A 14,184-nucleotide genomic window follows, 5' to 3' on the forward strand; every position below is an offset into this window, starting at 1 on the left:
TTATTTAATGCGCAATAACTACACAGTTCTTCGGAAGCTGAAGAATTCTCTTTATAAATAAAAAAAATACTTTTTTTGCAACTAGAAATATTGTATATAGTTACAAATAGAAATACTTATTTACACAGCTTTATTCTGAGAAGCAACATTTTTTTAATGCTTAGCACATGGTTAATACCAGTTCCTGGACTTCCATTATAATCAAATTACAGATGATGTGCAGTAGAGTTCTAAACATACCTGATGCATACTTTCTATTAATCCTTAAAGTACTCCAGATGTACTCTGTGTGTCTGGACGAATCTGTTAACAGTTCAAGGCTCATCTCCAGGATGAAATAGTGTTATCTCAAAATAACGCATCTGACCTATTGCCATCACTAAAGGAGCAGAAGTAGTCCCATCAGCCCATCGAGGCTTTGCCATTCAATCATGGCTGATCTATTTTCCCCTCTCAACCCCATTCTCCTGCATTCTCCCATAGCCTTTAATGGCCTTCCTAATCAAAATATTCGGTTCTAAGCAGGACTTGCTCTTCAGGTCAAATTTAATAAATAATAATATAAATAGTGTTAAGAGAGCAGCAAGAGACTCGAGGACGTGCTCTTGTTTAAATCTATTTAGATCTATTAATTGACATCAAGAATCTCTCCTCAGAGTATAACACTCTGATAATTGACTAAACTCGATAGAATACCCTTTGTATATCGGGTCTCAGTCGAAAACATGTTATCTCCACAGGCATGTGAAGTTTCCAAGGATTTCCGCGTTTTTAAAATGCATTTTCCGCGCTTTTTGCATGGTTTCCGCGTTTTTCACTTTGCCAAATAAACGGAGAAATCAGATCAAAAAAAAGAAAGAAAAAAAACTAAAAGATGTATAATAAACTTGTAACGAACACTAGGTTCCTTTAGAGGTCGCTAGGGGTTTAACGAGAACCCCCCCCCCCTTCACCTGCGTGCCCTGGAAGTCTCCCCGAAAATGTGGCACCTAGGCTGGGCAAAGCAGCCAGTCTCGACCTCATCGGGACTTCCATGGCCAATTTGTCAATTCGGCCACTATAGGTTCTGCGAAAAATCCCCTGCGCCCTGGAAGTCTCCCTGAAAATGTGGCACCTAGGCTGGGCAAGGCAGCCAATCTCGACCTCATCGGGACTTCCATGGCGGATCGATCGGTCGAATTTGCAACCTGCGTCCGGGGCTCTGGACCTCCAGCCCAGCTGGAGCCAGCAAATCTATCCCCATAGCCGACTTCCTTGGCCTGCTGGATAAACCAGCAAAGCTCTGGAACCAAGAGTGCCAGAAAATCAGTGGTGGAATATAAAACAGCCAATTACCACCTTTTTGGGCTGATTATCAATTAATGTGCGAATTTACTTAAATGTACAGTGACATATTCATATTATTTTATAATGTCTGTTTTTTACTTTGAAATGCATTAAAAGAGGCTTGAAACTGGTAATTTTGTGTGTACATTTTTTGTATACTTTCCAGCCATTTATTCGGTGCAGTCAGTGACGGATTATGGGAGAGGAGCTGATGTAGTAAAAGGGAAGATGAATTTCTACTCATGGAAAATGTTACAGCTTCAGTCTTTATTCGGAAAGAAAAAAACTGTTTCCCATACAGGTGTTTCTGACTTGCTGCTGAATGCTTCCAGCATTTTCTGTTTTTATTACCTGTTGGTTTACATTGTTCACAATAAGTGTTGTATAATTATGTCATGTATTGTGACTTCTTGAAATATTTCGGCAGAGGGCTGTTTTTTGCTCAGTTTGCACAGAAGATAGACATAAAAAGCTGGAGTAACTCAGTGGGTTAGACAGCATCCGTGGAGACAGGAATAGGTGATGTTTCGGGTCGAGACCCTTCTTCAGACTGAGAGTCTGGTGAAAGGGAAATGAGTGATATGGACGGTGATGTGGAGAGATATAGAACAAATGAATAAAAGATATGCAAAAAAGTAACGATGATAAAGGAAACAGGCCATTGTTAGCTGTTTGTTAGGGTGAGAACGAGTTACAGTCGATGAGACAATAAGGATGGTGATATAGTTGTATAATAGTATATTTAGTATTGAAGAATATTTGTTTGACTTGTATTATGGTGGTGGGTATTGTTTTGATTTAATTCGTACTGTACATATTATTGTAAATAATTGAATAAATTATTTTTTGGTTTAAAAACAAAGACGACTTTGAAGCTGGTACGACTTGGGTGGGGGAGGGGATGGAAAGAGAGGGGGGATGCAAGGGTTACTTGAAGTTAGAGAAATGAATATTCATACCACTGGGTTATAAGCTGCCCAAGCGAAATATGAGGTGCTGTTCCTCCAATTTGCGTTTGGCCTCACTCTGGCAATGGAGGAGGCCTAGGACAGAAAGGTCAGAATGGGAATGGGAATGGGAATGGGAAGGGGAATTAAAGTGTTTGGCAACCGGGAGATCAGGTAGGCCCAGGTGGACTGAGGCTATACTTTATCAATTTGCAGAAATATTGATTTCACTGCTAAAGTAGAAAATAAATGCAGGAATAAGAACACAAGAAAATAGGAGCAGAAGGTAGACTATTCGATGCCTGAAGCCTGCTCTGCCATATAGTATGGTCATAGCCGATCCTCCCCTGGGCATTTACTCCTCTATGCCAGTACCCTGCTTGCTCCTTTGAACCTTCAGTACAACCTCTATTACAAATTGCAAAACCCAATTCTTCGAACTGTTTAGTTTAGTTTAGTTTAGAGATACAGTGTGGAAACGGGCCTTTCGGCCCACTGAGTCCAAGCCGACCAGCAGTCCCCACACACTAACACTATCGAACATACACTAGGGATAATTTACAATTTTACCAAGCCACTTCACCTACAAAACTCTCTCTTTGGAGTGTTGGAGGAAACTGGAGATCCCGGAGAAAACCCACGCAGGTGGGAGAGCGTACAAACTCCATACTGATGGTTCAATGCTGATGAGGGGCCTAGTGGCTGGTTTAGACCATCTTTTCAGAGCAAGTTACCCATCAGCAAGATGGCCAATTAAAAGCAGCAGGGTTGGTTATACAGGTCCCTCATTTCTTTTTCCTCCCATGTTTTGAAGAAAGCGCTGATCATGCATCTCAGGACTGGTATCTTCCAACACAAAAATATTTTTTGTACATTCCATTTACATTATATATATGTATGTGTATATATATATATATATATATATATATATATATATTAACAGTAGGTCTTGATAAGAATAGAATATGTCTTTACATTATTTTTAGATAAATAACATTTCTTGCAGCTGGCTGGCTTTGGGCGCATGTGAAGGAACGTTCTTCCCCTGGGTAGTCTTCTGCACTGCCAGCTCCTGTGAGGGGAGACCATGTTGTCCAGTGAGCTCGGCTGCAGAGGAGCAAAATAAGCATGACAACTTTTGGAAAAGCAATGTACTCGCCCTGGAGTCAGAGCATAAACGTGTCGCAGACCATGAATCAAAACCTAAACACTGTGGTAGGTATCTCACTTAATTTTGTACCATTCACTGGGGCGTTAGTTCTTCACCAGTTCAAGGCAAGTGGAAAGCAAATAAAATATTTTGGGCTGTTCAATATAGTCCTAATACATGGCGTCTCCCAGTAGATCTTAATCCCCATTCACTCAAAATGTGCAAGGTAATGGGCCAGCAGTGTGGAAATGTTCCAACCAGATATCTTAATATTTGTGCTGCAGTTGAGTCTCAGAGATTCCTCATCTAAACTTACCTCCAAACCGTCTATCCATTATCATAAGACAAGAGGAGCAGAATTAGGCTATTGGACCCATCAAGTCTGCTTCGCCATTCAATCATGACGGATCTATTTTTCCCTCCCAACTCCATTCTCCTGCCTTCTCCCCATAACCTTCGACAGCCTGACTAATCAAGAACCTATCAATCTCCGCTTTAAAATTACCCAATGACTTGGCCTCCACAGCATTTAGTGGCAATGGATTCCACAGATTCACCATCCTCTAGCTAAAGAAATTCCTCCTCGTCGTCATTAGAAAGGTATGGCCTTCTATTCTAATGCTCCACCCGCTGTTCCTAGTCCCTCCCACGACTGGAAATATTCGTCCTTTCATGTTCATCAGTCATTTTTGAAAGGTTCTGCAGTAGGACTGAACAATCCCAATTGTAATCTTTCTGATCTTACTATCGTGCATATAGTGATGGACAATACTCTGTTGTCTAGAAATGTATCTCCAGCCAGTATCGCCAAATAAGTCCAATGTCCAAGTCATGTCCAATGAAGGGTCTTGACCAGAAATGTTACCTATTCTTTTTCTCTAGAGATGCTGCCTGACCCGCTGAGTTACTCCAGCATTTTATGTCTATCTTCTAGTTGCACCAAATAGTTGTGTCAGTGTTTTGTACCTTCTGAAATTTATTTCATGGAAACAATTGAAATAAATTCATGGACAGGGTGCAGAGTGCTAATGACGTGATATGGTCAGCAATACCAACTGAATGTACAGATTCCATCTGTGTTCTGTTACCTCCACAACCTACCAATTATATATTGACCACATAGGCTTGGTCATATGATGGTCTGCCGTCCCACAAATTTGATATTTGGATCATTTTTAATGTAAACCTTCCAATTCAATATAGGCTAATGTTATTTTCAAACTCTAGTTGACAAGGACTCAGAGAAAATGTTCCACCATCAAACATGTACTTGAACTGCAGGGTTAACAAATTCTGAGCAATGCAAATCGCAACACCATCACCATCTCAAGCCACAACAGCATGTAAACCATTCTGAGAATCAATTTTCCATAAATCAAAAACCAACTCTGCTATCTAGAATCTTTCATGTTGTTAATTCAAGTTGCAATTTTTAAGAATGACCATTGAGTTACAAGAGAAAACTGCACTGAAATGAGCACACGGATGATGACATTAATTGTTTCTTATTTTTAACATTCACAGTGATTAAGCTCCCAGGTTATTTATAGATTTCTATTTTTATTTTAATAAAATGACATACAGATTCTGTGTAAGAATGCTGTAAATTGAATCAGCAATCTTGCACTTCCAAGCTGAGTATTTCCAGTATTTTGCTTTTAAATTCAATTTAATTTAACTTTGGCACCACCATGTGGTTAGATACTTTATAGCATTTACCCCATCCTTGAAAAGGAGATACATAAAGAATTAAATTCTTTCAAGTTTTTGCCCTTATTCCTTCTCACTCTCCAGATGTTTATGGTCTTTGAGAAGTGATAAAGATCAACTTTGGATGAGAGGTTAACCCCTATGTCCAATAATCATCAGTGCAAGATTATGAATGCTGGTGCACATATCCTTCCATCCTGATGTGAAAGGAAATATTTGCCTATTTAAAGTGGCTTAATGACACCCCTCAGTTTTGATAAACAGATAAACAAGATAAACGGATGTTGATAAGGAGAGAAGAGGTGTGAAATATAAAGCCCGAGGGAGGGGGATAGGTGGCAGGGAAGGAGTCAAGAAAGAGATGGGGAAGGAAAGAAGAAGAGACCAAAGATGGGGTGGGGTTACCTAAAATTGGAGAATTTATATACTGTTAAGCTGTAAGCTACCTAGGCGGAATACGAGGTGCTACTATAGCCTCTTGTGGCATGGTGTCAATGTTTGCTTGATAATGATTCATTGGAGTACAGTGTGTGTATATGTTTGTGTGTGTGTGTATATACACACACACACACATTTGTGTATGTGTATGTGTACACATATATGTATATGTGTGCATACATATACACACACACACACACACATATGTGTGGATGTATATGTATATACATATACATATTATATACACATGCATATGTATATGTGTGCATACATATACACATACACACACACACACACACATACACACTGCTATGACATTAAAATATTCCCAGTACAATAAAAAGCTAATAGGTGTTGAAGACAAAGTTTATCAAATATAAATCAACACCAAACCACACACGGTAATAACAGTTCAGTTAGTTAATGGGAGAAGCTTAAATGTTAAAGGAGATGCTCTGGATAGAAATGTGAGCGTTTAGGTGGGGTACTGCCTAGTTCCCTAGGTAGTTGAAGGTACAGCCATTAATAACAAATCAATGAGAGTGGAAATGGAGACAATTCTGTATTTGAGAAGCACAGAGATTGCTAAGGATTGTAGGTCTGGAATGGGTGTTGGAGAAAAGAAGGGGGTGAAGCAATGGGGGTATTTGTAAACATTTACAAACTGAAGTGTTATCCAATTGACGGCAATGAAAGTCAAATGAGCAAAGGGTTGATGGGAAAAACAGGACTGAGTGTGAGTTTTGGATGAACTAAGTGCAGGAAGGGATTAATACAAAGCAAAATTCTGTGACACCTCTTGCTTCAGAGCTACAATACTTTCAACACGGTGATTAAAAAAATGACAATCATTACCCTACGATGGTGCAGTACCCGTTCTCACTCAGAGTGCCTGCTTCTTACCATTGTCAGATTGTGGAGAACGGACCCACTGCATCAGTTCCTTGGCCTCGGTGACGAGCTGCCCTTCTGACCCAGGAGGCGCCAGCCTGCTCTCTCTCCTGGTTTTCTTGCACTGATTTACTCTGAAGTGAGAGGCAAAGGGTAGAAGCGATCAATTCCTTACAACAAAAAAAAAGCACAGCGGACCCAAATTTCAGTGCATTCGTATAAATATCAAGTCACAATTCATAAACGCTGAGATGCAGGTGAGGGAGATGGTTCCACCTGTCCCTCATTGGTTTCTATCATCGCCATCCTTCCTTCCTTATCAGATTCCAGAGAGATAGACGCACAGTAACTGCAGATGCTGGAATCTTGTGTAGAAAACGCAAAGCACTGGAGTGAGTCAGCGCTTCAGGCAGCATCTCTGAAGGATATGGATAGGCAATGTTTCAGATCTGGATACTTCAGTCTATAAATTTTGCCAATCCACGTCCACCAGAGATGCTGCCTGACCCACTGAGTTACTCCAGCACTTTGTGTTCTATCAGATTCCAGCATCGGCAGCCTTCTTGTTGCTGCTTTTCACCCCGCAGTTATTGTCTCCATTTTCATCCTTCCACGACTCCATCTGCCTTTTCTTTCCATCTGCCTGTTTGTTAACTCCACCCCTGCCACTTGCCCATCTGGCTTTATCTGCCCATCAGCTGTCACCCTTCCATGGTCCACCTGTCACCTACTATCTCACCTCTCCTGTTTATACTGGCTATCTTCCCACTCCACTCTCAGTCCCGATACAGGGTGATGACCTGAAACATTGATGATTCCTTCCCCCCCCCACAATGCTGCTTGACCTGCCGAGTTCCTCCGGATTCAAAGTCTCCAGATCAGAGAATCTGCAGACTCTTGGGTCTCTATTCTAGTTTCACGGACATGATTGAAGAGAAACGGTATGCCATATAAATACAACAATTGACTTGCTTTCAACGATCATTTTCAGTGACATGAAAATAACATCTATGGCACAAAATAAGTTGAATTTTGCCATTTACCCTTGATCACTCCGGTGTAAGGTGCCATTTGCTAGAACTTTGTGGACTTTCTGCGGGAGAAAAAAAATAGTCATCACTGAAGCTTTTCAAAGAGAAAATGAAGGTAATTCCCAACTTAACTTTAATCAGTTAGTTGCACTTTTAGTGCTATGATATCAGTTTGGGTGAATGCAAGGTTTTCAAAAGTTACACTTCCCTTTTTATTTTATTTACGTAACTGATAATATTCCCATCATCACGACACTTGGCAGAGGCAACAAATTCTACATGTGGTCTTTGTTACCATTTCTGTGTGATCCCATTTTTTTCATAATTCATACTGATACCAAGTATATAAAGTAGTAAGAATCATTCATTTTGTCAGCAAACACAAAGGGTGGGAAGGAAAATATCAATTGGTCCTGTCTCTGGCCTACAATATTCTTGGCACATGGGGACACTCCACATGGTTGCTTGGCTCATTTTTGTGATCTTTCCTGGGAGGCTGTGAGCTGAGGTCGAGCTGGGCAGTGGTTTACAAGAGGTTGTGAAGAAGGTCCTGCAGACATTGGAGCTGGTGAACGGGCACACTTTCTGCACTTGCAACCTGGGCGAGGGGTAAAACACCAGATTGGACAACCGCACTGCAACCCCTCGTACCATGGCTCAGACTGCTGTGCAAGATTGCAAGAGCAGAATGGAAATGTGGTCATGGGAGATGCATGGACGGTGTCCTTTGCAGCCAAGGATGAGAATCCTAAAGGGTGCACGACTGCCCAGTGCCATGGTGAAATATACCTCATGAAAGCTAGAGGGAAAATTGGGAAGGAACTACTTGTTGGAACAAATCACATGGGGAGGAACAAGGAGGAGGCGGCCAAGGTTATGGGGAGAAGGCAGGAGAATGGAGTTGAGAGGCAAAAATATATCAGCCATGGTTGAATGGTGAGCAAACTCAATGAGCCAAATGGCCTAGTTCTGCTCTTGTGTCTTATGGTCTTATGATCTCATTGAACGTGAGTTAAACTCTCTGTGTGGCTAGACACACTGGCATTAACAATTAGAAGCTGGAGGAAATCACATTTTGGGAGGAACAGAGACAGGAGAGATTATTGAGAAACATGCAGAAGATCAGTTCTGAGAATTAAAAGATTGCTGGGTGTAACATGTTTTGCAAAAGTAGATACAGTAGAAATATGAGTGAAAGCAACGGGACTTTTTAGGGATAACGTAATGATAGTAGAAAAATTGAGTGCAATTGTCAGGATATGGAATCTATATAAATTGAGTTAATAGAGAACAAGGATCAATTGTACTGTAAGGCAGAGCCTTAATATCTAATAGTCGAAGATCTCTGACTTGAAAAATGTGCAGATAAATTCGGGAAATGAGAGAGAAACATGGGCTATTACTCATGGAGGGATTTCATCTCTCTCAATTTTAATTATGCTGAAAAGGAACATAAAAGGGTTAAGGGAATGGGGTTCCCAAATCAGCATCATCAGTGATCCACGCCACCCTGGCCATGCTCTCCTTTCACTCTTGCCGTCTGGAAGAAGGTTTAGGAGCCTGAGAACGGAGACGTCCAGGTTCAGGAGCAGTTCGTGTAGGAAGGAACTGCAGATGCTAGTTTACACCACAGATAGACACAAAATGCTGGAGTAACTCAGTAGGTCAAGCAGCATCTCTGGAGAAAAGGAATAGGTGACGTTTTGGATCGAAACCCTTCTTCAGGCAGAGAGTCAGGGGAGAGGGAAACTAGAGGTATGAAAATGTGCAGAACAAATCAGCCGGCAATGATAATCAAGGGAAGGTGGAGCCCACAATGGTCCATTGTTAGCCATGGAAAAGGTGAAAATGAAGGGATACAAACAGTGAATCTAGCAAAAACAGCTTCCCTACAGTCATCAGGCTATTAAACACTTCAACCTCTATGTACAGTAAACTGTGAACAACATAGACTTGGGGACATTGGTTTTGTTTTTTAGCATGAGTATTGTTTGTTTTATATACACACACACACACTGAACTTTTTTGTTTTTGTTTATTATTACTTTGGTTATAGAGTACTGAGTACTGTTGTTCTGCTGCCAGTGAGAATTTCATTGTTCTGTCAGGGACATTTGACAATAAACCATTCTTGATTCTTGACTCATGGGCTAAATCATGAGCGATGGTGAGTGAGTATACCGGAGAAAGCTGAGTGTTGCCACAACAACCACCTCATACACAACATCCAGAAAACCAAGGAAGTAATTATTATTGATGTCAGAAGAGTCTGTGCCTGTGATTCTGCTGCAAACAAGATTTTCATTATATCAGTACCTCACCATATTTGTGCACACGACAATAAACTCGACCTGGCTTGACATGATTTGGCTACATTAAGTAAAAGATGCAGAGTAGTCTATGCTAACGTAGAAAGTGAAGAGAATAAGGGAGGCTGAACAAATTAGGATCGCATGATGAATTATTAAATAATGAAGAAACACACAGCAAAAGTAATTTATAGACTCATCAATTTAAAAAAAAAGTACGGTTGGGATGGGAATAGAATCTTTAAGGTATGGTCAGGACACTACTAACAGAAGATGGCCAAAATATTAAATCAGCATTTTGCTTCATTGTTTACCAGGGAGATAGAATAAGTGACATTTTACCATATTATAAAATGAATAAGGAGATAACTGCATTTAAAAGTGAATAAATAATTAAAAGTAGATCTCGTGGACTGGATGGATTTAGGGAGAAGCAGTGCTATTTCTACACACCTTTAGAAATTCATTAGACCAAATACAGAGGTAAAGGATAGGGGTTAAGATATGATGTATATTGAAGAAGGGGAACAGAATGCACCGACTATTATAGGCAAAACAACATTCCAGTCAGTGGGAAGAAAAAATACAAAATCTCTATAAAGGCGAGAAAGGAACAAAGTCCAGAAATAAAAAGAATAACAATGAATTGTCAGCATGGATTTTGAAAGAAGTCTTGCCTGACTGACCATGATGACATTTTTGAAGTGCTCAACAGTAATGGAGTAATGAATCCGGATATTGAAAAGCCCTTGGCTTTGGTACCCCATCACTGATGAAGGAATGTCAAAGAATGCAGAGTCAGGGCAGAAGTGGCCAGATAGATTGTGAGCTGACTTCAAGCGAGAAGCAGAGGCTTGTCAGGAAAGGTTGGTTATTCACTAGAGCAGAGGTATGAGGTGGAGTGCCACGAAGATGAACACTGGGGACCAGCTGTTCACAATTTACGTTGGTGGCTTAGATTTTAGAATCAGACTCATCATTTTTTCAATTTGCAGATGGCACCAAATTATGAAGCTGTTAGGCTAGTCATTACTTCGGAGAAATGCAACAGGAAATTAAATAAACTTGCAGAGTGGACAAACAATTGGCAGATGATAATAAAAAACATAAAATGCCAGAAATACTCAGCAGGACAGGCCTGAAATGTTAGCACTGTTTTTCTGCTCACATAGGTTGTCTGACTTTCTTTGTAATTCCAGCATTTTCTATTTTATTTCCGTTTTCCAGCTTCTGCAGTTTAAAAAAAAAATGGCAATTGATGTTCAACACTGATAAGTGCAAGGAAGAATAGACAGATTACTTACTGCCTGAAAGGTTCAAATCCAGATAGGGTAGGAGAACAAAAGAGGACTTGGGGTATCACGAAAGGTGCACCCACAGCAAAGGAAGCTCACAAAGAAAGCAAAGTAAGTGTCAGGGTTTCTTTCTCGGTGGATAGGAAGCAGGGAAGTTAATCTAAACCTACATATCAAAGACTTGTTAGTTAATTGGTGATTCTACTGATTTGGTGACAGGAGTGGGGTTTTGGGGGGGGTGGGTGGGGGAGCGTGATTGATAGCCATGTAAGCAAGAAAATGATTACGCAATGTTCTGCAGGCCACTCAGCTCATGGGGTGCGTAATACACTTGAGCCTGTGTCAGGTTAAAGTTGGTATTAGTGTGGCAGACCCATTCAGATGTATGGGAGGCAACAGTTCTTGGGGCAAAAATATGTAATATGCTTTTATTATTTAGTTGCGCTACTTTTAACGATTTTAATTTTCTGCTTTTTAGCTTTTGTAATTTAACATAATCTTCGTTTTTAATTTATTTTGTGCTGATCGTAATTGAATGTCAAGGATGTTCATAAACTTTCAAAGGCTCCATTGAACTGAGCGTTTTGCCAGGCTAAGAGATTGATGGGGCATCACCGATTGGGAAAGCGGTTTTGAGAGTCCTTGCAGAAACTGCTCGGTGTGTTGTGCTGGGAATTAACATCCCGTGGCGGAACAACACTGTTGCTTCTTGAATTCATGTCACAGAACGTAGGAGATATTGGTACGGCCAGCATTTATTGCCCAGTCCTAAGAGTCCTTGCAAACTTAGTAGTGAGATGCCGCCTTGAACTACTGCAAGCTTGAGTCCTGCTGGAAGATTGCGTCAAAGACCAGATTTAGATTTTGGAAATTCAGCCTGGAAACAGGCCATTCGGCCTGCCAAGCTCATGCTGACAACCGATCACCTGTTCTCACAGGTTCTATGTTATCCCACATTTGCATCAAGTTCTGGCAGACTAGGGGCAATTTTACAAAGGCAGATTCATCTCCAAACCGGCACATCTTCGGGATGTGGGAGAAAAGTGGAGGAAATCTACGGTCTATGGATGCAAATTCCACATCCACAGACAACACCCGAAGTCAGCATGGACCACTGTGCCCCACTCATGGGAAATAACTAAGGGGCACGAAGCCAGGAAGTCAGAAATGATATGGTGCTGACCATTTTCTCCCCACTACCCCATCTCTTACTGTACTACTGTAATCCTTCCGTGGTACTAGTCCCACTTTTGACTTTGCACTATTATTGTTTATTTATTTGACTGTTTAAAAAATATATATACTGAACTTTTTTTTGTTTATTACGGGTTTTACAGAGCACTATGTTTACATATCTGATGTGCTGCTGCAAGTAAGAATTTCATTGTTCTATTTCTCAACATACGACAATAAAACACTCTTGACCCTTGAGTGGCACTCTGAATAGATGAGCTTTCGCACTTGTCCAAGTAGTTTGTCGATTGCACAAGCCTCACCTCAACGAAGGAAATTAGCTTCTTGTTCGAGATTTCCAAACGTTTGCGGGCGAGCTCGGATGTTTCCAGCTGACAGGCGGCAGCCGACAGCTTTTGTTGCAGGTCCTGAGTCTCCTCCTAGCAAATTAAATCTCAGTATCAGCAGAGCAGGCTCTCGGGGATTTATCGCTCGTTTCTGTTTACCTTGCAAGGCACCAAGTTGCGAAAATCATGGAGGACAAAGTTCACTTTGTGGTTCTCCTCCTGGCTCAGAACAGACGGCTGGATGGACTCAGTGGGTCAGGCAGCAACCGTGGGGGTGAAATGGGCAGATGACGTTTTGGGTTGGGGTGCTTAAAACAATCCTGACTCGAAACACCATCTGTCCATTTCCCTCCACAGATGCTGACTGACCCACTGAGTTCCTCCAGTGGTTTGTTTTTTGGTCAAAGTTCCATCATTTGTTCAAAGTTCTTCACCAATTTCTGAATAAAGTTCAGACCAAGTTCAGCTAACGCATTTACAGCAGAGAGCTAACAGAATGCCTTATGACAAGGTCACATAGTTGCCCCCGACACTATACCATTCCAAGGGTGGGCAGCATAAGCCTTATTGACTGTAAAGGGGTAAAAGCTTTGTTTGCTTAATCTTTGCCAGGTTTCCTTTCTTAGAAGTGTCAAAGCAATAACACCATATGTATATTTTTGACTGCCTCATTTAAAAATATTCAAAGAAAAGATGAAGAATTATCAAAGCCCTTTTCAAAAAAATGTCAAAGACAATTTAAAACATTTAATGCACTGAAATATATATTTTAATTGTTACTCCCAGTTTTTCTCATGTAGGAAGGAGCTGCAGATGCTGGTTTATACCGAAGATAGACACAAACTGTTGGAGTAACTGAGCAGGTTAGGCAGCGTCTCTGGAGAAAAGGAATGGGCGATGTTGCACATTCTGACCCAAAATGTCACCTATTCCTTTTCTCCAGAGCTGCTGCCTGCCTGCTGAGTCACTTCAGCATTTTGTGTCTATCCTAGTCTTTTTCACCCACTCTCCTCATTTGGATTTAATGGGGTTAATGTTCTCTGTGGCATATCAATCTAGCTTCGCATGTTTGTGCAAAGTCCTCACCATAAGTGGAGGGGGATTATCATCACTTCAGGCTCCCTCATGGAGGAATGCAGCATCGTTCAAAGAATTTGCAGTGACTTGCCTGAGGTGCCACGTGAAAGGGCGGTGGAGGCAGACTCAATCATTCCCTTCTAAGGGAATCGAAGGACATTTAATGGAGACAAACTTGGAATATGGAACAAAACCCTCCTTTCGTGGTTTCATGATTTTACGCATGCTTATCTTTCACGATGGTAAGATGTGAAAGTGAATTCCCATAAGCTTGGAATCAGGAGCCAAAACAGTGGCTTCCTCAGTGATTCCCTACATGTACCAACATGAAAAGAACCGGACTCTCGCAGGCGGTTCCAACTTAACCAATGCAAGTTCAGGCAGTCTCTTTCTATTAACACCTGGCGACTGTGGTAGATGTCAAACACCATGTCTGTGTTTACATGAACTGTGTACGTTCAGCATTTTCGTTAGTAATGTTTCCACTGAG

At 41.1% G+C, this 14,184-nt stretch overlaps 1 protein-coding gene across 1 annotated transcript in view; it reads right to left on the reverse strand.

Moving 5' to 3' along the window:
• The window catches only part of LOC144604098 (syntaxin-binding protein 4), a 123,671-nt gene continuing 109,487 nt past the window's right edge, over positions 1 to 14,184 (reverse strand). Inside the window, exons 19-22 of the mRNA XM_078418220.1 lie at positions 12,594 to 12,710; positions 7,506 to 7,555; positions 6,475 to 6,596; positions 1 to 3,380 (exon numbers count right to left, since the gene is read on the reverse strand). Coding sequence (XP_078274346.1) covers positions 3,256 to 3,380; positions 6,475 to 6,596; positions 7,506 to 7,555; positions 12,594 to 12,710 — 414 coding nt within the window. The 3' untranslated portion in view covers positions 1 to 3,255. The remainder of the gene's footprint in view (positions 3,381 to 6,474; positions 6,597 to 7,505; positions 7,556 to 12,593; positions 12,711 to 14,184) is intronic.

The sequence above is a fragment of the Rhinoraja longicauda genome, chromosome 21, assembly GCF_053455715.1.
Source record: "Rhinoraja longicauda isolate Sanriku21f chromosome 21, sRhiLon1.1, whole genome shotgun sequence".
NCBI lineage: Eukaryota > Metazoa > Chordata > Chondrichthyes > Rajiformes > Arhynchobatidae > Rhinoraja > Rhinoraja longicauda.